This window comes from Engystomops pustulosus, chromosome 5, assembly GCF_040894005.1.
Source record: "Engystomops pustulosus chromosome 5, aEngPut4.maternal, whole genome shotgun sequence".
Classification (NCBI taxonomy): domain Eukaryota; kingdom Metazoa; phylum Chordata; class Amphibia; order Anura; family Leptodactylidae; genus Engystomops; species Engystomops pustulosus.
Window position 1 is genome coordinate 155424527 of NC_092415.1, and position 25203 is coordinate 155449729.

At 41.1% G+C, this 25203-nt stretch overlaps 1 protein-coding gene across 1 annotated transcript in view; it reads right to left on the reverse strand.

Annotated features, from left to right (window-relative positions):
• The window catches only part of SH3BP5 (SH3 domain binding protein 5), a 35197-nt gene continuing 9994 nt past the window's right edge, over window positions 1-25203 (reverse strand). Inside the window, exons 3-9 of the mRNA XM_072153499.1 lie at window positions 20498-20626; window positions 11046-11210; window positions 9867-9997; window positions 6069-6111; window positions 5206-5422; window positions 3265-3525; window positions 1-2394 (exon numbers count right to left, since the gene is read on the reverse strand). Of these exons, the coding sequence (XP_072009600.1) occupies window positions 2204-2394; window positions 3265-3525; window positions 5206-5422; window positions 6069-6111; window positions 9867-9997; window positions 11046-11210; window positions 20498-20626 (1137 nt within the window). The 3' untranslated portion in view covers window positions 1-2203. The remainder of the gene's footprint in view (window positions 2395-3264; window positions 3526-5205; window positions 5423-6068; window positions 6112-9866; window positions 9998-11045; window positions 11211-20497; window positions 20627-25203) is intronic.

Here is a 25203-nt window from a genome sequence, read left to right on the forward strand (position 1 = left end):
TTTGAATGAAACACCATTTAATACACTTGACTTTGTACAGAAACGTACAAGTTGTGACACGAAACAGACAGCAAGAGAAAGGTCACATTCCGGTAATAATAAAGTGGAAGTGATTCAATGCAAACAGTTTGATAACATAGAAAACAAGCTTATACAGCTACTACCCGCTACTAGCAGCATGGACTCCACTGTCTCTAGAGAGCAGTATCATCATCTCCCTACTTCTGTAAGACCATGCACCATACACGTGGCCACATGTCAGTCATTCATATTATATATCTTGGCCGGGATACATTATGAATATGAGGATGTTGTACTGAGAAGACTATATAGACATTTGTATATATTGAGAGTGGTTAATGGAGCCACAAAGACAAACCAGAGCAAATAACATCAGTTTACATCAGTTATTTGAGTCCGTTCTTGTCAGCCAAAACCAGAATCGGTGCACGTGACATAGCGACTACACAGAGGTACGGAAAGTCTTGTCCCTGTTGAAGGGAACCTGTAATCAGAAACTGTCCTAATAGACCACTACCAGTATGTTGTCTAGCAGCTTTACACCTTACAGATCATGTAACTTTCATAGCCCAGCATGGCTCCATCACCCGGAATATCAACTTTGAAGTGTAATGTAAATTGGTAACAAAAAGTCAAGGAGGCGGAGAGTTTAACGGTGAAGTCATCATGCACAAGACTTCAGGAGATCGGGATAGTGACGTTTTTGCGTACAGGATCATAAATGACAGTGAAGGGGGCATTCAGAGACAGGGAAAACTTGAACTCAGTGTTAAACTCTCCTCCTCCTTGACTTTATACAAAAAATTTACATTCACTTCAAAGTTGATTTTCTGGATGCTGTCACCACACTGAGCCACGAAAGAAACATCACCTGGAAGGTGTTCAGCAGCTTAACAATCTACTGGTAGTGGCTTATCAGGTGTATTTCTGCTGACAGGTTACCTTTAAGTTTACATGTTGCATTATACATTACATTAACATTGTGTGTCCTATGTTTTTACACAATGTCAACACATTAATTGCCACCGAATTGCGTTTACAATGCGTTAACTAATGCACTGTGTGAACGCAGCCTCTCAGACTTTGCCTCCAGCTGCCATGGTGGTACCACCTAGGATTACCACATTACCAAGAATTATTCCCATTGTTTTTCCTCTCCGTTAACACATTTACATAGTTTTTTTTATATAGCTTCATACATGAGACACTAGTGGAATAAGTAATACCCCTATGGCACATAGTAGAAGTCATCACTTGTCCATATTGCCGACAAAAAACTTTTTTTTTCTTGCAGTAGATTATTTTCATATAATTTAAATGTAGCAAATTGAGTATAAAGTTATACTAAAAAAGGCATAAGTGCAATTATCAGAACAGGTTTATTAGAGATGTGCTTCAACAGGGTCTGTAGATATAGGCTGGTAGGTTGGATGTATGAAATGCTGATGCAGCACATTTACAGGGGGATAAGATGCTGGTGGGAAAACAATGTAGAATTGATTATATTGGTGGAGTAGCTTGCATGGAATGGAGGTAAACTGACTAACCCAACTTGGAGTGATTCTGGTTATATACAGCCACCACGTTTCACTTAGTATATTGCTAGGTATAGAGAAGGAACAATGGCTACATGGGTGACTATGATTAGTCTTCTTGCAGGACTCAATACCAATATAAATCAAGTCATTGAAGAAAGTGCTAAATCTACGTATAAGTGGACAGATTCTAGTTCAAGAAGTGTGTGTATATTGTCCAGGGTATAAAGGTCTACTTCACATTGACATTCAGTGGGAGACAGAGGTGCATCTGATCCATCTGGACGGCAGGATCTTTCCCCACTGAAGAACACAGTATATAGGAAAGACTGTGGAAACCTTGTCACAAACACTCATTCTGGGGTTACTCCCAATTGGCAAAGACTCTCGGATGCATTGCTTCAATTATTGCTGTAATTATGGATATCTTGCCCTTCCATCCTAATTTCAGGATTTACATTGAATTAGGGCAGCACAGAGTACAGGAGCCGCCTGCTGGCAAAGCCATCTGTACTTGCTTCATGACAGCAGCTCCCGCTACACATCCATCCTTCACACCAGGTTATGTCCCAGCAGTAGGCACAGCATGTGCTGAGAGAAAGTTGTTGGCACAGACAGTCTGCTCTGTAATCCGTATGTCACATTGTTCACACGGCATTGACCAGCACCGGAGAGGCGAGGGACTGAGAGCGAGGGCACTTCTTTATGTCTGCACGCTCCAAAGACAGTCGCTTCATCTGGTTGTCCAGCACAGGCAAAGCTCTGGATTTGATAAGGTTACTAGTGTTGTTATTTATCCTGTCCTGTGCGTTGCTTTCCGATCCTTCTGCTCGGTTACCTAAAGAAATTACATTAAAAAAAAATTACTATGCACATGATTTAAAACCTATGCCTATAGATGTTTACATTGGAGAGATGGGATTTCTACTTGACTACCGGACTCTTTCTGTAAGAGGCTACGCCCAGATGACTCACTGCTGGTAATTAGCATCCAGCATGTTACTACTGCCAAATGTGATTTGGCTGCATCAGAAAAAATAAAATATACAGGAAGAAATTTTGCAGGTAATCTATCATGACATGATGGTGCAGAGTCAGACTGGGATTCCTTGGGCCTATCAGATAAAATATCATGAAAGCCCACATCCATGAAACACTAGGAAAAAGACCTTGGTAGCCCACCAGAGAATCGGAGGATTCTCTTGGCCTGTCTGACACTGCAATAGAGGTTGGAGTGACTAATGGGACCCAAAAGGCTTTGATTGTGTTAACTTCCTCTAGTTTTTTTGTTTCCTCTTTTTGTATATGTTCTGGATTGGGTGCTCTTCATATAGACTTTGTTTCATTACAAATCGGCAACAAAAACAAAACTTCCGATCAATCACACACCGATTGTGACTGAAATTCTAGTAACTGCGTTTTGTCACCTCCTAACATAATGGTCTTTTACCACTAGACGTGTTTGTCCAACTTCCTCCAAAATATTTTTATAGGGAAAACAAGTGATTGTTCATCATTGGGCTGACAATTCCCTTGGTGTATGGACCCATTTATGCTGCCATGTAAAGATTTTTCCCAAATATCCCAAAAATATACAAATTTTACTACTGGATCATTGACTTTTGGACAACATTTATGTTTTAGGATGATGCAGAAATTCTGAAGAATGCAGTCATTTATATATAAAATGGTTTGTTCTTTGACTTGCCTCTTTCCACATCACATTCAGGTGAGGATGCTCCACTGCATTCACTTCGAGGACCAAGGACTGGAGATATAAGCCCAAACTCAGAAAGTGACATGGGACTAGACAAGTCTAAGCTGCCCGGACGATTTGCAGGGGGAAAAGGACTTGGAACTTCTGAGGGACTTGTTGGACCAGAGCTAAAGCTTGACAGAGACTGAGTTTCAGAGTCTTCTTCTGAGACCAAACTGCTAAGATTGTCATCTTCAAACACTTCAGAGGTCACTGCAAAAAAAATTATATATTTAATATATATTTTGTGTATCTACATATACTACCAGCCCTATGTTCTATGCTAGAAACTACTAATCAGGGCTGTATGGGAGGAAAACACATGCCATCACCTGTTTTCACTAGGTTATGGGGAAAGGGAGCAATAACAGGAGGTAATGAACTCAATGACTGTCCATCCAATAGTTATTTAAGGATGAAAAGTGGAGGCTACATTCTGAAAACCCTGGTTTGGGTATCAATAGAGATTAGTGATGCCTCCAGAACAGTGACACTACAGTTTCCTACCAGAGCTGGGATTGTGGGAGGGGGTCAGACTCCTCATCACTGGAACACACACATATAACATTCACTAGTCCTCCCTTTGTTTTCCCCGTTAATACAATTATATAGCTAAGCAAAAACCCTGATCATCGGCCAAATCTAGTCACAAATAGACTGGGATACACTTTCTGTTCTGATAATTATTTTTGCCAAAATTGAACTGCCGTGCGGAAACCTTGTTGTGCGGAGAATTCTCCAGAATCTCTGAATCCTACATCAGTAAACAAACAGAGAGTCACGCAGGCGACAAGGAAGGCTCCTTCCTGTGCGGCAAAAACAAACAGATCACTTGACTTGCCTTTGTCAGGTCATCCTATTCCACTATAAATACAGGATGCCGTGTTATGACTGCAGATAGAAGACCCTGGATTTATTTCCACAATATAGTCTGGCGGTTTCGCTTCACTGCATAAACCTTTATTTATGGAAGATCTACGCTCCCCAAAGTCTTAGGAAATGACTTAAAATAAAAGAAATACTGCAGCCTTACCACCATTTAATCATTTTATGTAAATATATTCTTAAGTTGGTGCGACTATATATGGTGACTGGACAGATAGAGTTCTGTTCATAGCCCAGCTCCATCTTTGCTGTTTGAGCTGAATATTTTCATCTATGAAATTTTATAAGGTCCATCAACTGAATATGCTATAAAATGTTTGATAGAGGCAAGTACCACGTATAGAACCCACATCTGCCCTCATCTTGCAGCATTCAAACTTGACTGGGTGCTTAAATACTAGCTGTGCATAGATAGCCACCGGTCACAGAGCTATAAAACATGGGTTAGGGCAGTGATGGTGAACCTTTCAGAAACAGAGTGCCCAAACTACAACCCAAACCCACTTATTTATCGCAAAGCGCCAACATGGTAATATAAGCAGTAATTTATTGTTCCCTGCTCTGCCACAGCTTTCAATTGAATCAGCATCTTGAGGACACTAATACAGTAGAAAGAAGGAGGAGAATCGGATTATCACTGGGGCTTCTATCGAGGTTCCCCTAAGCAGGAAGAATAGGGGGTACCAATGATAAACCAGCTCTGTCCACAACTTCTCTCTCCTTCGTTGGTCCCAGGCAGCCAATGATGTTACACTTTATGATTCAATAGAAAAGATGTTAAACCTCAAAATAGCACTTATCCTGGGCTTCCTTGGACTGCAGAAGCAAGGCCTTGTTTGGCAAACTCTGCAATGGGGTGATGGCCTGGGTGCCCAGAAAGAGAGTTCTGAGTGCCATAGGTTCGCCACAATTGGGTTATGGCATCTCTTGTGACCTCCTGTCAGTTGCCCTCCTATGTCAAGTCAAAGTTAAGATTTAAAATATCTATCAGCAATAAGATAAACTTACTGGAAATCGTGTCGACTTCAAGTTTACAAGCCGAGAGGTCTTCCACTGAATTGTTGCCTTCTGCACCGACCCCACGTCCCCTGGGGCCCATAGCTGAAGATCTCCTCCGCTCATGGATCTCATCAGAAATCATCTCGAGATTCTTCAGGGCGGTCTTGTATTCACCTTTTGCTAGAGAAAGCTTGGCCTGAAGGTCATCTACAGTTTTCTTTAATTGCTAGAAGTGAAAAGGTCATTATTAAAAAAGTGTCCCCCAGTTTACATCAGTGTACTCATGAATGACTACTACAATGCTCCACTAAGCAATGGGCCTTTTTCTTTACAGAGATTGAAGTGTGCAAATCATTCAGAATCAGAATCATGGTCCCTTATTTTAGGAGTTTCTGATATCACCTTTTAATACAGTTTGATCACATTCAAGTTAATACCTTAGGATGTCCACTACCTATAGTGAAAGCGCTGTAATTGAAGAAAATACTTAAAGGAAGTCTCGCTCCAAAGTAAATCATCATTTTGTGTGGCACTTTACAAAATTTCCAGACATCACTTTCATATTTCTCACTGATCAGTTTTTAACAATGAGCCCCTTGGTGGACTGGGCCATAGCCATGCCTGCTGGTTTCCCATTTTCTTCTCGTCTCCTTAAGTCTACCATAATACCCATTATTTTGTACATTAGTTGTACTTGGCCAAACTGGAAAGCTTAAATAGAAGTAAGCTTGAGAACCAGCAGTCATGGCCCCCGGAGCACAAAGAGATTGCAAGGAACCAAGAAAGATATGACAGTTATGTAGAATATTATTTTACTTTTCATCTCTTTGTGTTAGTTTTAACTATGATCCTTTACAAAATAATGTACATACCTCAAGCTGGAGGTAATACTTTGCCTTCATTTCAAAATAGGGCCTACAAAAGAGAAAAGATAAAAATATTCATTTAAAAAAGGCAGATATTGATCTGATGCCCCGTAACACTAAACCATGAGGAGAGAACCACAATCAAAGTGACAAGAGCTTCACACAAAATGCCAAGGCCCTACACAAGAATAATTCATATCTTGCCTCCAGAACATCACAATGCTGGACCAGACATTGTCCCCATCTAGATGTCACCAGTTACAATTTGTCCAATGTAACAAATCACCAGTATTACTGAAGTTCAACTGAAATGGAGACATTGTAGTTTATGATTTACTGTACAGTCATCCAACATCAATATCACCTGCAACGGAAAGCAGATCTATATAGGACTCCCAAGCTTTATGTTTACAATGCCTTGAGAAAGTCTGTTCAGCACTTTTAACCATGCAATAGAGCAGGAGGAGCAGTATAAATATACCTGCGTTGAGCATCTATAGGCAGAGACACCGTGGAAAATCAGACTCCAGGTATATTTTCTGCTCCTCCTGCACAATATTAATGTGATCATCAAGCATGGGTTAATTTCCTTAATCTAGGATTGTTTCCTTTCTCATCTATCATCCAGTCTACTGAACAGAAAGATTTTTTTCCAATTACTGACCCCAGATGTGACTTGTTCCCAAACCCAAAATAGCATGAATGTCTCAATGTTATCCTGGCAGAGAAGCAATTCTATTAATATCGCTCCCTGACACACATGAGCAGAGCGCGCCACGCTGTCTCTGGGGCATCATTACCACCATAAGCTACTCTTCTAATTATAGAGTATAATGGAGAGCTCCCAGCACAACACATTTATACCCTTATAGATGGGGTAAAGGTTCATCTAACTGTATGATTAAATCTGATTTGGATAAAGCTTTCTTTAGTAAAATTGGCTTTGTCATGCATGGAAACTAGAAGACTTATTTTAGTGGCTTGTAAACAGTGAGAATAATGGTGCAATCTGCTAAATTTTAACCATAAATATGATAAACCACAAAAAATCTGATATAGTGCCACCTGATACAGTGTCATGTTAATTCCACTCTCCTCAAGTGCTTCTCATCTATCTTGTTGACTACTATAGGTCTGTAGCTCTGTGAAGCTGTGTAGCCTACTGATCTTGTGCCATACATTCCTCCAGGGCTGCCATCAGTGGGGAATAGTGGGACTCCTGTCACAGGCCCGGAGAGGGGGCCCAACTGGAGTCTCATTATTCCCACTGAAGTCAGGGGATCCTCCTGTCACTAAGGCAAGCAATTGGCTGTGGTGTTTAAAGTGAATGATCACCACCACTTACCTTCCAAAACTAACTTCACTTTAAATGAGGCCAAGTGCTTAGGGCAGTGGTGGCGAACCTATGGCACGGGTGCCAGAGGTGGCACTCTGAGCCCTCTTTTTGGGCACCCAAGCCATCAACATAGAACTCAAAGAATCATCCTGCAGTCCCAGGAGACTCAAGAAATGCTGCTCTCAGTGCTATTTTAAAGCAACACATTCTTGATTGCGTGGGACTGCAGAAAGAGGTGGAACATGTGGAAAATGGAGGATTATATTTAGAGCTTCTCTAGACTCCACATTTCTTCCTGTACAGGGGGACCATAGTGACTAACATTAGTCAAACATTAGTCAAAATTTGACTTCCTTCTTTCAACTGTTTTGTTGTCCTCAAGAGGCCAATATGATTGAAGGTTGTCGTAGAACAGGTAGCAATAAATTACTGATTAAATTGCCGTGCTGGCACTTTGCAATAAATAGGTGTGTTTTGGTTGTAGTTTGGGCACCCAGTCTCTAAAAGGTTCGCCATCACTGGCTTAGGGTGTTGGCAGGAGTCTAGTTTGTTCTCACTCATATGCATAAGGTTACGCATACAATGCCTGCACACAGGGAACAGAGTTGCCTGAGGATACCTCTGTCTGGCATGCGCCGTTTACACCCAGATGTAAAGTCAAATGTGACATCATGGATCTGTAGGCACTGTTCCTAGTGTGCAGAGCAGATGCATAAACTTTGACATATGAGCGAAATCTTACATGATCCAGGAGTGATGTAGCTGAGAGATAGAAGGAGGAGATAAGGCGCTGGACAGTGTAGGGATGGCGGGGTCATTGTTATTGCAGTGGAGCCGTAGCCATGAGGTGCTCTGCCAAAGTCCCCTCCCCACCCCCGAAGTACGGTAGCCTCATTTACATATGTTTAAAGTAGTTTTCACAGAAGGAGAAGCAGGGAACAATGAATGGGTGGCATGTGTGGGCATAGCCCTACATAACATGGCAGTCTGTACCGATAGGATTCTGTTTAGTTTCTCCATTTCAAAGAATACATGAATCAAACAATGAGCAATGAAAGAATAGAAAGGTCCTCAATGCAAAACTGATGCTTTTCTACCAAGTAAGTATGCCATTACTTACATATCACCAAACTTTCCCATAGCACTGATGCACATATACATCGAGTCATGTATAAGCTAAGGAGAGGAAGTGAAATTGGCACAAAAACATTATTCAGCCAGAGACGAACGTGAAATACTGCTCAGTGTCATCATGTGTGGTGTCATCAGACCGATTCAACAGATAGATATTTTCATTGAAAAAATAATTCTTTTATGATAAATCACTTTCAACAAATAATTTGTATGACACCTTTCAATACACTAAATAGTTGGACTGGTTATTTATGAGAGTATAACAGTTTAGAAAAACATCTTCATTACATACCAGTCACTATAATACTACCGTATTTTTTGCCCTATAGGGCGCACCGGACTATAAGGCGCATTAGTCCGATGCGCCTTATATATGTAATAATTACATATATAAGGCGCATCGGACTATAAGGCGCGGGGTCCGGGGGCCGGGGGCGTGGCGGAGGTCCGGGGGCGTGGCGGGGACCCGACGTGACGCGGCGACGGGACGCGGCGACGGGACGCGGCGACGGGACGCGACGCCGAGACGCGACGGGGAACGCGGGGAAGGTGAGCGGGGAAGGTGAGGGGGAGGTGGAGGAGGGCAGCGGACCATACTTACATAGGTCCCCGCTACCGGAGACAGCAGATCTCCAGCGGGAACTGCAGACCACGCGGCAGAAGTTGTTCGTGCCGCGTGGTCTGCAGTTCCCGCTGGAGATCTGCTGTCTCCGGTAGCGGGGACCTATGTAAGTATGGTCCGCTGCCCTGTGCCCAGCGCCATACATAGGGCGCACCGGACTATAAGGCGCACTTTGGATTTCCACGGAAATCCAATGCTTTTAAGTGCGCCTTATAGTCCGGAAAATACGGTAATAATCTTTATTTATATAGCACCATCAAATTCCATAGCGCTTTACAAATCATACTATAACCAAGGCTATGAAGAACCTGTTTAACCTCAGTACCTAATGTCTCATTTTATTTTTTGGATGGAGTGTCCCTAAAATTATATTACAAAAAGTTTCATAGTGTTATTAATTTCCTTTATATCTTTCAGTTGGGAATGCAGATCTGCTGCTCTCGCCCAACAGGTTGGGGGTTGCTGAAGCAATTGTGCGGTTTCTGTATTTCGCAGAGATGGAGTGGAGTCACGGAAGCTGCACAGGACACCCGTGTTCTGCTCTCTCACAACACCCAGCTCAGGGTTTAGAGTTTCCCATCTCAGTCACTGCAGAAATGGGAATAACCCACACTATACAGGCAAAGCCACTACTTATCTAAAGATCCAGTGCACAATTGTTATGTGAGCCTGATATGGCTGGGTATTATATCTCTTCCCTCTAGATACTTACTTGGATTTGTTTATGCTTCTCCTTAATTTCTTTTCTAATTGCTTCATCCTTCCCATGGCTGCATTATATTTAGCAGCGGTTTCCTTGTGTACCAGTTCACTTCGAGTTTTCTTCTGTTCTTCTTCCATAACCTAAAATGTACACATAAATATTAAAAAAAAAAAACTTTGAAAATTGTAATTACTTTGTTACGTTACGTTTTTTTGCCATATGAAGAGTGTGCTATAGATTTCATATAGTTATGGGATCAGGTACATCTGCAGCTTCAATTCACACCTTTGAAGGTTGTCATCACTAGAGACCATTACTGACCAGGTTTAACCTTGGATGTCATAAATATAAGATAAAAGGTCATAATTAGAAGTGGTTCCTATTGAAACTACAATGAGTCCTTTACAATCCATGTATACACTGCGGGAAACAATTCCATGCAGGAACACTACAATCAGCCTGGTCTTCATTCTCATGGAACAGTGCACGGAAGGGCATTTTGCTTTCCATTTCTTACATAGTCTTAATGTATGTCTTAAAGGAGTTTTCCCACTAAGCGAAGTTAGGCCCTATGCACAGTGGGGGTCTCAGTGAAACCCCCGCAGATCAAGAGAACAAGATTAATGAAGCAGACCGGTCATGTGCGGCCATCTGCTCCATTAGTCTGAGGAGCGGCAATGGGTCAGTTAGACCCCTTGTGTTCTTTAGGGGTCTCAGCACTGAGAACCCCACTGATCAGCAAGTTAGGCCCTATCCCATGGATAGGGCCTAACTTGCCTTTGTGGGAAAATCCCTTTAAAAGCCTTAGTAGCAGCTATTCATTCAAGAGCAATGTCTTCCTACAAATATCCGCTTGTGACTGTGTAGATTAGATCTGCTTCATTGCTGTCCCGAGAAAACTACTGAGTCACTGCAATGGACTTACTTTATTACCTATAAGATAACAGTTGTCCTTTGGGAAGGGAGAACAGAAAGGTCTCCTCATAAAACACATTAAAGTAAAAAATGAGCTCCAGACAGTGTAATCTATCATGGACATAAGAAATATCCCACTTCTTTGTCCGCCAGGTTTTTAGGAACAGAAAACATCATGAAACGACGAGGTCATAACCACTCTGAGTTCCCCAATTATTTTATGACGGAATCAAATATTTTTCCGGAATAAAAGCCAGTCATTGCTTGGCTCACCCGCTGTGTGGCATGGTTCAGCATCTCCTGCCAAGCAGAATCAAACTGCCTCTTGTCATCTTCCAACAACCGCTGCTCTGCCAGGGATATGGTCTCTTTGGCTGCACGGAGAACTTCGGTGGCACGTTGGAAATCTTGAGTCGCCTTTTGTGCTTCCAATTGAGCCTGGATGAGTGAAGAAATCTCTGATTAATTAGCATAGGAAGCACATTACATCATAGTAAACGATATCCACAATTAAAACCAAGTCATTGTAAGAATTAAAAAAAAAATTATGCCAAATGATTTCCTATCTCACTTTTTAAATATTATAGTAGAATGGTAGATAATGTTGAAAAAAAAATACAACAGTCCATCAAGTCCAAACTTTTGATTCTACTTTATACAGTGTTGATCTAGAGGAAGCCAAAAAAACCTGCAAGGCTGGTACCCACTGGTAAGAAATTTCATTCCCGACCCCTAATATGGCGGTCAGAATAAGTCCCTGGATCAACAGAAACTGCTTACAAAAATTTTTGTTGTAAAAGTGATACTATTGCTCTTCCGAAAGGCATCTCCTGAATATGTACAATAACAACCTCCTGCAGCAGAGAGTTCCATAGTCTCACTGCTCTTACGGTAAAGAATCTACGTCTGAGGTGATGGTAGAACTACCCGTTTTATAAGCGTAGAGGATGCCCCCTTGTCCTGGTCATAGGCCTAGGTTTAAAAAGACCTTTGCAAAGATTTCTGTACTGCCCGTTCAGAAATTTGTACATTGTAATAAGTTTACCCCTTAGCGTTCTTTTTTTTTAGGCTGAATAGTTAATCTTTACATATTTAGTATGGTTGAAAACAGTCTAACCTATAGTTTTCTATAGTGTTGATCCAGATGAAGACACAAACCCATACAGGATGGACACCAATTATTCTCGATTAGTGGGAAAAATTCATTTCACACTCAAATGTGGCAATTAAAAGCTCCACACCCTCAGTAGCCACATCATACCCGATGACCCTCGCCTGCCCCCGCCTCACGGTTCTTCGTTTCACACTAATTGCACACCTCTCTACCCGGAGCTCTGAGCTTGTGCAGTAGCTCAGGACCTTCGGGTGGCGGTGCGCCAGAACCAGAAGAAACTATGCGCTTCCTTTAGTGGACTTGGCGGCATTATGGAGCAGAAGAGCAGAGCTCAGGGTAGTGAGGCGCGTCTCCAGCACTACTGCGCTTGTGCATAGCTGTTAGTGCTGGAGATGCGCAATATGTACGAAACGAAGAGTGGAGAATGCCAGGTATGACACGGCTACTGGGGGCATTGAGTAGCCTTCCCCCACGGAGCTGTCTCCATCAGTTTCATTCCCCCAATAGCCTTAGAACTTGTTGTTGTTAGCATATTGACAAATTTCCCCAGACTGGGAAATTGTTCCGAAACTAGATTCCCCTCGGGAGATTTCCTTTAAGAAGTTTACACAACTGCAACATCTGTAGTCAGAAGATACGGTCTAATAATCTACAGCAAAATAAAAGGCTCAACAAAAAGCGGAGCAGCTTATCATTTCTGCCATAGTCCATTACACTGTGTGATTGCACAAAATAGTAGAAGGGCAGAGAACCAGACCAGACAGAGAGATTCATGTCACAACACATAGACATCAACACTACAAGCATTTAAAGCTTCTCAATGTAACTGCTGTAACATACAGAAGACATCAATATGGGCAGACGTACTGGCAGAGGGTGCTAAAAGGAAAGGGTGGCCTCTGAGGTCACCGGGCAGCTATGTGTCTTGGGTGTAATTCATATACATTTATGTGTAGGATACAGAATATTAGGGAGAGATAACGTAATCTCATAAAAAGTACAACTGCTGTGTTACTAATGTCTACTTGCAGTGGGTTTTCACAATTTGATAAATTCTTTAATGGCAGCTAATTGCTTTGGTATTCATTCAAATGCCTTCTTTTACAACAATGCAAAATATTTCCTGTACACGAGGCCCAGCTGTTAGGTACGAGTGAGTGCTGTAGGAGCATAAGGGACTTCTCTTTTGATCACATCATATGTGACTGAAGATGGGAAAATCTCTGTTCAGGCTGCATTCACACATGACGTTTACATTGCGTTTTGAAACGCAATACAACAACTGAGGAGATTCTCCTAATTACATTGCGGTCAACATTTGAATTTACAAAATGCAATGTTAATGATTCTGTTAACAAAATTCAAAGGTTAATGCAGTGTTAACAAAATGTCACCATAATGTTAACGTGTTGTTAGCATGTTGCATTAAAGGCCCATTGCACACTACCATTCCTTACCTCCGTTAAAAAGGTAACAAGGGTTTAACGGAGAGAATGGAATTTTAACAAAACCTTAACATATCAATTAAAAATCCATCAATGTTAATGCTTGTTTTAACGTGTGTGTTAACAATGTGTAAACAGATGCATGCATTAATGCAATGTTTTGTAAACGCAAGTGTTAACAGGTGTTTAATTAGGCAAATCTCTCTTCAGCTGTTGCAATGAGTTTTTAAACGCACGCATTAAAAGGTACGTGTGACCGTACCCATAGGCATCCGTTATCCACAAATACATATGTCCACCCATCTGGATGTCCAAATTAGGATTGGCCACAAACACTGGTCTATTACAAGAGAAAAAAAACCATGAACGTAGATAAACTCACAATATCGCGGCAGCAATAAATCCAGCTTAATGTGAAGTTTTATAAAAGGAAGTGGCTGCGTGCTAAAAATAACAGGAATGTGCAGCATTAAAATTAATCTTGTGCCTCATTAGACGCTCTCGCACCCCCACCCCATATTACAGCTGCAGGTGTAGGAGGCTGTGGTGAGAATATAGAACACTCTCACATCAAGGAAGATATCATTATCCGTGAAAAGGAAATAATGCTGCATCACTGAATAGAACAGCAATCTACACGAGATGTAGCATAAACGTGACCACCAAAATAATGTCCGGCTTATGGAAGGTTTGGTCAGGGTTACATTAGCAAGCACTGAAAGCGTTTTCTAGGTAACCCTCACTGAACATCTCTTCATAGCAACTGCTAACAAACAGGAATAACAACTCCATTATCTGTTTAGTGGCTGAGCTGAGTCAATGCAGCTTAGCTCAATTTCAAGCGCAGGAGAACCAATCTTCAGTAACCCGGAATACCAACACTACACAGAAAATGGCGCTGTGCCTTTGGCTCTGGCAGATGCTGTGTACAGGTAGGGGTGCCAGGAATTAGACCAGGACAATCCGATATGAAGTGTGAAATTATAAGTGACCATGACTGGTGTTGCTTCTCATGCAGACATCACTGACATGATACAAGATCAAACATCCACTGTAAATGTTTAAGTTAGGTGCCAGGTATAACAGAGACCACTGTGCCACTTATAGCTATGCCACTGCCACCAGATAACAGAAGCCTGGCAGACACCTTTATATTCAATTGTGAAAAGGTGTGTCCATCATAAAACAGCCATCATCAGCCATTACTTCCGTTTTTCTGTACCTATGAAGTTATAAATACCTGAGGCAGATGTGAACCAAAGTTTAGACCCAACATGCAGTTCTATATTAAAGCGAAACCGTCATCTGGATTTCAAGTTTTCACCTATTGACAGTATTAAATGGCCTATGGTAACCTAATTCCCAATATGCTTTTATCATTAAGACCGCGGTCACACGTACCGCTAGACGTCCGTTAATAACGCGATGCTAGCGCACAGGGGGAGGTCCTCGGCCTGAACGCACATGCGTTTCCCTGGAAACGCATGTGCTTTCGGGCCGAGGACCTCCCCCTGTGCGCTAGCGTCGCGTTATGACGGACACCTAGCGGTACGTGTGACTGCGGCCTAAGAGTACTGGTTCCATTCACTTTCAAAAGTATATAAAGGTTTACCTGGCTCCCACCCAGCAAATTGTATCACGGCACTGAGTTATCATTATCTGCCCACTGCTCTTACAACTCTACTTCCTGTTCCCTTCTCCCCCTCCCCTTATGCAGATATGAGCTGGTATGGATTTGCTTGCAGTACTGTTTAAGCTAATGTCTGGTTGAGGGGAGCGAGAGGAGGAAGTAGAGTTGTAAGAGCAGATAATGATGATGATGATGATGGTGATAAATATGAAAGATGGCACACTAAGCAGATGGTCATAAGAATTTTCCGCCTAACTAAAAACAGATAATGATGATGACTCCATGTCTCGATTCAGTTTTAAGTCAGGGAGCCAGGTATATTATTATCAGCTTTTATGAGCGAGTGAAACCACTAATGATAATTCTAAAAGCAGATTGGGAATTTGTATTAAACAGGCTATGGGAACCTGTCACTAGGTGATAATGTGAAAGCCTGATGACAAGTTCCCATTAATTATTACTTTACTTAACCAAATATTTAATTACAGTCATTAAAATTATATACTGATAATAACATGTAAAATTCTGTCATCACTCCTTGTTCTGTTAACCATCATGCATACCAAAAGGTACTGTACAAAGGTCCCAAAGTTAAACCCAAAAGATGAAACCTGCACCCATTACCCAACTATGGCATAACTGAATGCCCCTTTAAGAAGTCAGGATGATCCCGTTGCCTTAAGGATTTCCCTTTTCCATTGTATCACTGTGTCCATTTCTGTATACATTTGTTTTCTATCTAGAGCTTTTATACCTTGCCTGATGAACAGACCAGAGTCTCGAAAGCTTGCAATTATTTTAGTTAGCTAATAATTCCTCTGTATATTTATGGGTATATACATGAATTAGATATGTATTCACAAGAACTATACATTTTAGATATAGATATAGATATATGCATCATTATTGCTATTTTGATTAGCCATAATTAGTTATTAAAGGAAACCTACCACTTCAGATAGGGCTTATAAGCAACACATGCCATGCACCAGCTCAGGGTGAGCTGGTGCCAGCGCTTATCTTCGTTTTTAAAGTTTTCAAATTGTTTTAAAGCGTTTTAACACTTTATTAAATGTTTATATCAGAACTAGCTTCCCCGCTCCCCGAGCGCGGACCTCGTTGTGCGGGGAAGCTAGTTCGGATATAAAAACATTAATAAAGTGCTAAAACGCTTTAAAACAGTTTAAAAACATACCGAAGATAAGCGCCGGCACCAGCTCACCCTGAGCTGGTGCACGGCATGTGCTGCTTATAAGCCCTATCGGAAGTGGTAGGTTTCCTTTAATTATTGTGTTTTTCCATCATGCTGGTGTTCCTTCACATGTACTTATTCCAGTGCGCCACTATTGTCCATGTATTTTTTTTCATACTTGGAATTTGTCTTGCGGCTGCGCATTCTCTGTGTAGTTTAGACCCGCGCCAGGCGGCTTTATAACTCTGCATGCGCTAGAATGAGCTGACCAGTCACAACAGAAGTTATTATGTTACGCATACACAGTAATGAAGTATAGGCACATGGCGCCGCCATCTTTCCACCACGGCGCAAGACAGCTGGGCCCGCTCACCTCGTCAGCAACAGGCATTTATACACTAGTCACCCCTGAGGAAGCCACATCAGGTGGCGATACGTGTGGGGCTCTCTCAGCCTTTCCCTCACTGTCCCCTTCATTTGGTAATTATAGTGGTTGGCTAAATTATGGTTATATTTTCACATCTATTGTTGGGTTTAATCTGGTTTGGATGCTATGAAGCAGCCACTTGAGCCGATTATGATGTGTGTATATAATAATAGCGGTAATAATTATTTATATAGCGCACACAGATTACGCAGCGCTGCGCGAGGCATGACAAATTGGTCCCTGTCCCCAATGGGGCTCACAATCTAAACAACCTAACAGTATGTTTTGGAGTGTGGGAGGAAACCGGAGTACCCGGAGGAAACCCACGCAAACACGGAGAGAACATACAAACTCTTTGCAGATGTAGATTGTTGGCTATAGGCATCTGGATTGTTGATTCATACTTGGGAACCACATTATCTTATTACTAATTTGTATATTAAGCACAGTGCTTGCTTTTGTACCTTTCAGCCCGTTTTCCTACCGGTTTTTCCACTACTTATATATTTTCCATGGTCGGACAGTGTTAGGATAAGAATGTGTGGGAGGGTTACATGGTGGGCTTCACTGCATGCCTAAAGTTCTTTTTGAGGATTTTTCCTTTTTAATTGTTTTTAATCTTAGTTTTGACTGGTGTATGTACATGTTTTTTGTATATTGTTTCAATAAAGATTGTATCTTGTTTTTGCTACATGACACATGGTCTTTCATTCTGCATATGCTTTTTTTCATGTGTTTAGCACACTATATAACTTTAAATTGGTCCTCTATGATGATTGTAGTAAATAAAAGCTATGATCAGCCTCTTTTTCATCTTTTTAAACACCGGCTAACACGGTACAAATAATATTTTAGCTATTGTACCTTGAAAACCAAAGCATGGCCACTTCCAGAAGTTAAACACAATAAAACACCATTAATGAAGGCTTCATGCCCAACGTAAGTATGACCTATTTCCCTTTACTTTATTGTCCACAGGAGCCAGATGCATGTGACATCACCAGAGTTATTATTATAGGAGGATGTGGATCACAATGGGTGGGAAAACAACAACAACATGGATTCTCTGCCGACCCATGAAAACAAGGCTTGGATACACCACAAGGCTTATGTGATCGCCCCTTCTCTGCAGCACAACTACCGAAGTCGAAACATAATATAAAAACATGAGTCACACTTCTAACATATTGCTACTTTCTCACCATCACACTGAGAAGCAAGTTGAGAACAGGCAGATTTAGGTCGCTTATAACATAAACCTGCCTCCATCCTGTAAGAATTTCTTTGATCAAATGGATTGCAAACAAAATTTAATATGAGAAAAAAATATGGATTTTTGCCTATGAATATGCATGAAAAATGACAACACACCACAAGAGACACCAGCAGGGGACCAGGGATGCAAAACCAAGAGTGAAAAGTAATTGATAAGGTTGGCGTTACGCCACCCCTCAATACAGCTTCTAGAAAAAAAAATCTTTATTGCATTGTTTTGAGCTGAAGTCAGACGTGAAATATCAAGGGTGGGATTATTCAGCTCATTTCTGGCTTTTGCGGTTTCAACAAGCAGTAGATCCAAAAGTACAGGAAAGTATAAAATACAATGTCTTGTCAAAATATCTTTTTCTAAGTTTGTATAACAATATATTCACGTATAACAATTCAACCCAAGTTCCACATACAGTATGTCTTATAGATCAAGGCCATTTTATTATATTTTATTATAATATAAACTCTCTCAAAGCCCAAACATTCTTCTACTGTGTGTAGGTTGGCACCTGTTTCTAGTATAACAGGTTAGATATGTGCGGTACATGGTTATAATATACTGTAATTAACTTCCTGCTGTACATCATTAGGAAGTGAAATTCCACGTGACTTTCTAATGAAACTAATCTGTTTAACTTCACCTATCACTCTCTTAATTCTGTGCAAATAAAGGGAAGTAAAACAAACAATGATCTACCTATGGTGAAACATTTGCAAATTCTCTGGGTTTTCTAGATATATGATATCAATGGATCGAAAAATAAATCATTAATGTCAGATGGGTGGGGGACAAGTACTCGGAGCCCCCACCAATCTACCAATTCCTGTACCGATACCATAATCCATACAGACAAGAGAGGCAAAAGCAAAGCTTTATTCTCTGTGTAGTGGCCAGATCAGGATCTGAACTATGGATCCAGTTATAGGCACAGAAAATGAAGCTGTGCTTTTGGGTTCTATTCAAAATGGAAGCAGAGAAAAACAGCCGGTCTCAGAGGGATTTACTGATATCATAAACCCCCTTCAGATCATACTATAAATATTTTGTCTCCACTTCTATACATCGTTTATACATTGAAGTTTGATCTTTGCAGCCAGAAAAAATAAAACACATTAATGATTTAGTGCAGCCAACCACGGGAGTGGCTCTCTTTTCAGCTACTTGCACACAATTGTGTATTTGTGATATTGGGCCACAAACAGCAGACAACGGTCCATTGGTTTGTTAGCAGGCCTGGATCCGATCAATTTGTGAGGTGCAATGACAGTAGGTGCAATGCCCTAGCCACAAACACACAACATTTGTGGAAGCCACAGCCATGTGTGAAATACATATGTACTAGTCCAGTGATGGGCAACCTTTTGAGCTTGGCGTGTCAAAATTCGCCAAAAAACCGAGCAGAACTCGGGTGGTGTGTCACCTTGACAAAAAAAACAAAACATAATTTTATGATATTTATAGTTTAAATAACAAATATGTATATTATTTAACTTCTAGGGTACTTTAACCGTAGGAATGTGTGATTGATCCTACCATGTACTGCCATACTACACTGGGGATTTTCCACATCATCTATTACTATGTGCAAATCGCACATTGTAATAGATCGGCTACAATCAGACACGTGTGGAAATGCTTAGTAACCTGCAAACTTTCAGTCATGAAAGTTGCCAGGTTATAGCAAAGGCGCAGGCGCCGCTGTACGCATCTCCTTCATGAGGAGCAAAATAATAGCAATGTATGGTGATTTGCAAGGTGTTGCAATTATTTCAGGGCTTGTATGTCACAAAACTGACATATAAGCCCTGATGACTGTCTTCTATCATACAGTCACTGACATTACTCACTGTATGATGAGAGTTGTTGTCCTCCCTGGTCCCTGCTGTGGAGATGCTCAGTGTAGAGGTGGCAGAGGTACACTGACCTTACTCACTGTATGATGGGAGTGGTTGTCCTCCCTGGTCCCTGCTGTGGAGCTGATCAGTGTAGAGGGGGCAGAGGTACACTGACCTTACTCACTGTATGATGGGAGTTGTTGTCCTCCCTGGTACCGGCTGTGAAGCTGGTTAGTGTAGAGGTGGCAGCTCCTGGGACATTACACAAGGCAGCAGCGATGTGGCCTCTGACTGAGCTGTGGAGGGTGGCAGCAATCAGGAGCAGCAGAGGAGTCTCCATGTGTTTATGGCCGGGTCACCTATCCTGCTGTGCCCTGTGATGACACCCAAGGCACAGCTCACACAAGAGGAGGAAAAGGATGAGGAGGGGGAACAACTACTAGCTGCAGAGGAGTCTGCTATGGCCGGGTCACCTCTCCTGCTGTGCCCCGTGCTGATTGCTACTGCACCTGGCCGTGTAGGACAAAACTTAACTCTCGGGCGGCCGTGTGTCAGTGAAAATGGCTATGCGTGTCAGCACTGACACACGTGTCATAGGTTCGCCATCACTGTACTAGTCGTTGTAACAAGGGTTTGCACACAGTGACTGGCTGCAGCAATAATACTTATGATAATATAGGTGATCAATTATATACTAACAATTTTACATCCCTGTAAGTATCCCTGGTGTGTCACTGCCTGCTTTACTTAACGTAATAGATATTTAAACATTTTGATAGCATATTGATGCTTTTTATGGCATCTCTACATACCTGTCTGGCCACTTTCCTGGCTTCCCAATAAGGTTTGGAATCTTCCACTGATTTTCCTATTTTTTTCACCATTTCGTCCAGCTTTAGAGTGGCTTCTGTCAGCACAGAGCGGAACTTCTGTCTGGCATCCTGAAAGACACAGCATTATGTTCAATCTTTCATATATCAAAATGTTTTATTGAAGTTTCCTTCCTGCAAAATAGAAAGTAATTTTCAATTTATGCAAAATGTAGATGTTACTATCCGACCTAAAAGAAAGACGGTTGGAACTCCACCGAATTTCAGTTTCACGTTACGTCGTGTGGTGAACTGGTACCTTAAAAGGGGTTGTCCACTTAAAGCACATTACAGCAAATAATTTATATTGTTTGTGTAATGAATAGTTATAGAGTTTTCCAATATACTTTCGTAACTGCTCCCGGTTTTCAAGATCTCTGCTTGCTGTCTTTTTATAGGAGCTTTTTTGTTTACTTCCTTCTTTAATAAAGGTGCTTAAATTCAGCCCCCCAGTCCCATGATCTAATGACACACCAAGTCTTGGCAATGGAAGACCATGTGTACCCGTAGTAGGCCGGCAATAACTAATCAGTGTATGCAGTCCTTGTTCCAAAGAAATCCTTAGTTTATTCAAGTGCAAACAAGCATTTTGGAACACTATAGGTGTAGCCATTAAGTATCATGCACCCGGCTCTTTTTCCAGTTTCACTACCCAGAACCTTCCACTCAGCCTTCACGGACAATGCTCTGCTCCCTCTGTGGAAGTGGGCAAGAGAAGGTACATGGATACACACCTCCACAACCATAGTGAAATAAAGCCACCATAACACAGGCCATAATTAACTCACAAGGTTCTATATTTATGACTTAAAGAGCTTACAGGTTCCCTTTAACAGAAGTTATGTTCCCATGAGCGTTAAGAGCTTCAATTTTATCCGATAACAACAAAGTCTGCAGTGGAATAATAAAGTCAATGGGGTCATTCAGATTGGATCTACCATACTTACACTCAGATTCATAAGAGCCACATTGAGAATGCCACATGAACAAAAACCAGGTACAGTACAATCTATGATCTTTATTTTTAACATTGTGTACTAAGAGAACTTACATTTTAAGTTGGTAGAAGTGCCAAAGTATACAAGAAACAATACAATGTCCAGTTAATAATAAGCCAAGAAATGGTCCAGGTGTTCCAATTCAGCAAAGGTAAAACTAACTTACTTTGTACCAGCATTCCCTACTTTTCCAATTATTATTTTCACATATGAGTAGTCACTGAACATTTAAAAGGAAATCTACCATCAAAATCCATCATGATAAACCAGGGGCACTTACTTGACTATGGTAATCTTATTATATTTGTTATCCATGAATTTCTACAGAAATCCCCCAAAATTCAACAAGACTACTGTCCTTTAACACCAGAAAACGGTGTAAAAAAGTTTGGTCAGCAAAATAAAAACAAAAACAAAGGAAAAAAAAAAAGTGTGCAAAATTTTCTGGAACGTCTTACATCTCCATAAGGTGAAAATAAACCCCAGAACAGATTCAATTTAAAATACAAGGCCAGGTCATGCTTTGAATTATAATTTGGTCCTTGTATGTTCCTTCGAGACTCTGTTAGCATCACATGATAAACATTAAAATTACATTAACTATTATACAGGCACCATCTTTACACTCAATTCCAGGGTCTGGAATAATAAAAATCTAGACGTGCCTTCCTGCTGGGGGTTCCTTATTCTAGCAATCATAGCAATAGAAGGATCTGAACGCACAGTGGGAAACCTATCTTTCTTGGCAGCTCAGGGCTGGTTGGAAGTCAACAGGCTTCTAACTAATCCCATAAACCAGATGCTGGAAGTATCATCAATGCAGATTACGGCCCCAAGCATATATTAGCACATAACCATCAGCTGAGATCACAGTGACCTATATTTGTAATATTCTGTATTATAATTGTAGCTACATGGTTTGTGTATATAAATGATCATGTTAATAAAATAGTCACTGCTTGGAAAATGTACATCAATCATGATTAACTTAATAAATATAATAATAGTAATAATACTGGTAATAATAATAATTCCTTTATTTATATAGCGCACACAGATTCTGCAGCGCTGCACAGAGCTTGCCAAATCAGTCCCTCACAATCTAATCAACCTACCAGTATGTTTTGGAGTGTGGGAGAAAACCAGAGGACCTGGAGGAAACCCACTGTACCCATATATGTGGCATATATTTAGGCCATGGCCCAGTTGCGTAGCAACTGTAAAACATTGCCCACACTGGGCACTGTATGTGTGCAGAGCTACTGTGACATGTGGTTGGCATATACCCTGGCCATGCCCTTATATATACACACATTCATCCTCCTATATACTGTATATGTAGACTGTTCAGATCCTGAACAATAATGTTGAAAAGGATGTATCCTCCATGTAAGGGTACATTTAGACGGCCGTCTGTGGGGGTGTATATGCGGCCACATATATGTCCCCATAGACGGCAATGGCGGCCGAGAGGTCGTATGGTGCCAGACATGTCTGGCACAGATCCATGCCGTACACGGGGAAAAGATAAAGGATGTTCTAACTTTCCCTGTGTGTGAGGGCTGTGCGCCGATTTTCTCTATGGAGAAGGGGAGAGGGGTCACCTCCTCCTCTCTAGCGCATAGCGGTATGGGGCATACGGCTGTGTGTATGTACCCGAATACCAACTCTGGGGGAATCTTTTCTCATATCTGCATTTTCTCGTATAACTTCTGCTGGACATATCTGAATAAATTGATAACTGCGTCTAACTATACCCCTTGCAAAAGGAGCGAGTCCCTACACAAACCAACATTGTAAACACTTATTATACAATGTCAGGCAGTGCAAGAACACGTCCCAAACTGGTAACACCCAGAAGTCAATTAATTCACACATTTCTAGGAGAAATAAGAGTATCAATACAACAGTTTTATGAAAAGATGATCCACAGTTATTACTCCATGAAATGTTTAAGAGATTGCCACATAACGACAACCCTGTTTTATTTAGCCCCTGCTATTTAAGAATAAGGCCCTTGTACTGGAAGACCCAGACTCTCAATGTATTCACCATAATCCTGTATTACAACATATGAAACTGTACGGCTGTTTGTTACTTACCCAGGCAATAATAGGTGACCTGGGTTTCTAAAGCTGGATGTGTGCAGAACTGCAGACCACTTTCCCAGCTAAATTATTATTGTAGACCAAAAACTGGGGGATTTTTTGTTTTGTTTTTTAGTCTTACCCACTTTTTTTATTTTTTTATTTTTTTTTTTTTACAGACTTGCCTTCATTTCAGCAGATTTAAAAAACTGGTTCAAGATTCTTCCCAATTCAACTAGTGGCATGACAAAGCAGTGGCAGATGGTAACACAGTACGAGCTATGGAATATGTGAAACTAGCGATAACTGCAAAGCAACATAGATAGCAGACATTGATTTAACCATTGATTTACATTCCAGGCATAACATATAGACAAATAAAGTCCCATTAAGGAAAAGTTTAATAGAATGTTGACAACCCCCTTCAAGAAGGTCTGCAACCTTTGAAGCACATGGTCGGGCAGTCATGTTCCCTACTATGGGTAGACAATTGGTTCTCCATTACTAGTTTTTGTCTAATTTGCGGTCTTCATTGTTCAGTGTAAATATTATTGGATATGTGGTATACATAGATAGGTACTATAGACAGTGCCTACCTTTATCACTTCTAGGTAATAATCCAGGAGAACAACCTCTGTATAGTGGGGTACCCCCTTAGTCTCTATGTTTCCTCTGCCTGCACGTGATGTTGGATAAACCAAGGTGCTCCAGCCTCTCAAACTGGTGATGGCTATAGAAAAAGGGAACCCGTCATCAGAAATTGGCCAAATAAACCACTATCAGTATGGTGTTAAGCAGTTGAACAGCCTCCAGATCATGTTTCTTTCATGGCACAGCATGGTGGCATCATCTTGAAAATCAAGTTTGAAGTTAGGCTACAATGTGCCCCTAAGTTACACTGTTACTTCTACACTGCTATGGCAAATCAGTCTACAGGATTGAAGACAGGACTTTCTCTCTTCTCCTGTTTGTTACAAAGCTATGAGTGTTAACGCTTTCTGCTCTCTTCTTGGCTGTAGTATGCTATGGCATTATTTTCAAAGATCAAGCTGAATGTGAAGGGGTTAATCCTTCCATCTCAGAGCTGTTTAACCAAATGCAAAGAGATTAGATGTGAGATCTTACAGCTCTGTGGACACACACTGTTAAGGCTGGAATACGCATCTCTGGGAGGGAGTAGCTTGATTTCTAAACAAGTTGTGAATGATGTATATTGGAAAGATGTTCACCACATCTCCCCCTTTCCCTGCATACAATAAAAAAAAAATTATCTCAAATGATGGTTAGGCTTTAAATCCATCCATCACCCCCAAAAGGATTTAAAAAAAATTCCAATCCACATCACACATTTGTTTGTATATATCATGAAGATTTTCACTTGCCAATAGATTTTCATGTTAAATAAGAGACAAATCTACTGCAGAAAAAAATAGATGGCTGGACACGGTGAAGATTTCATTCCAGCACATGAGTGCTGCCCCAGATTTCCTATGAGGCTATAACCTCTTAGTAAATATTTGGTGTGTTTTGCACCGATGAAGGGATTATTAAAACTAGTGCGCAA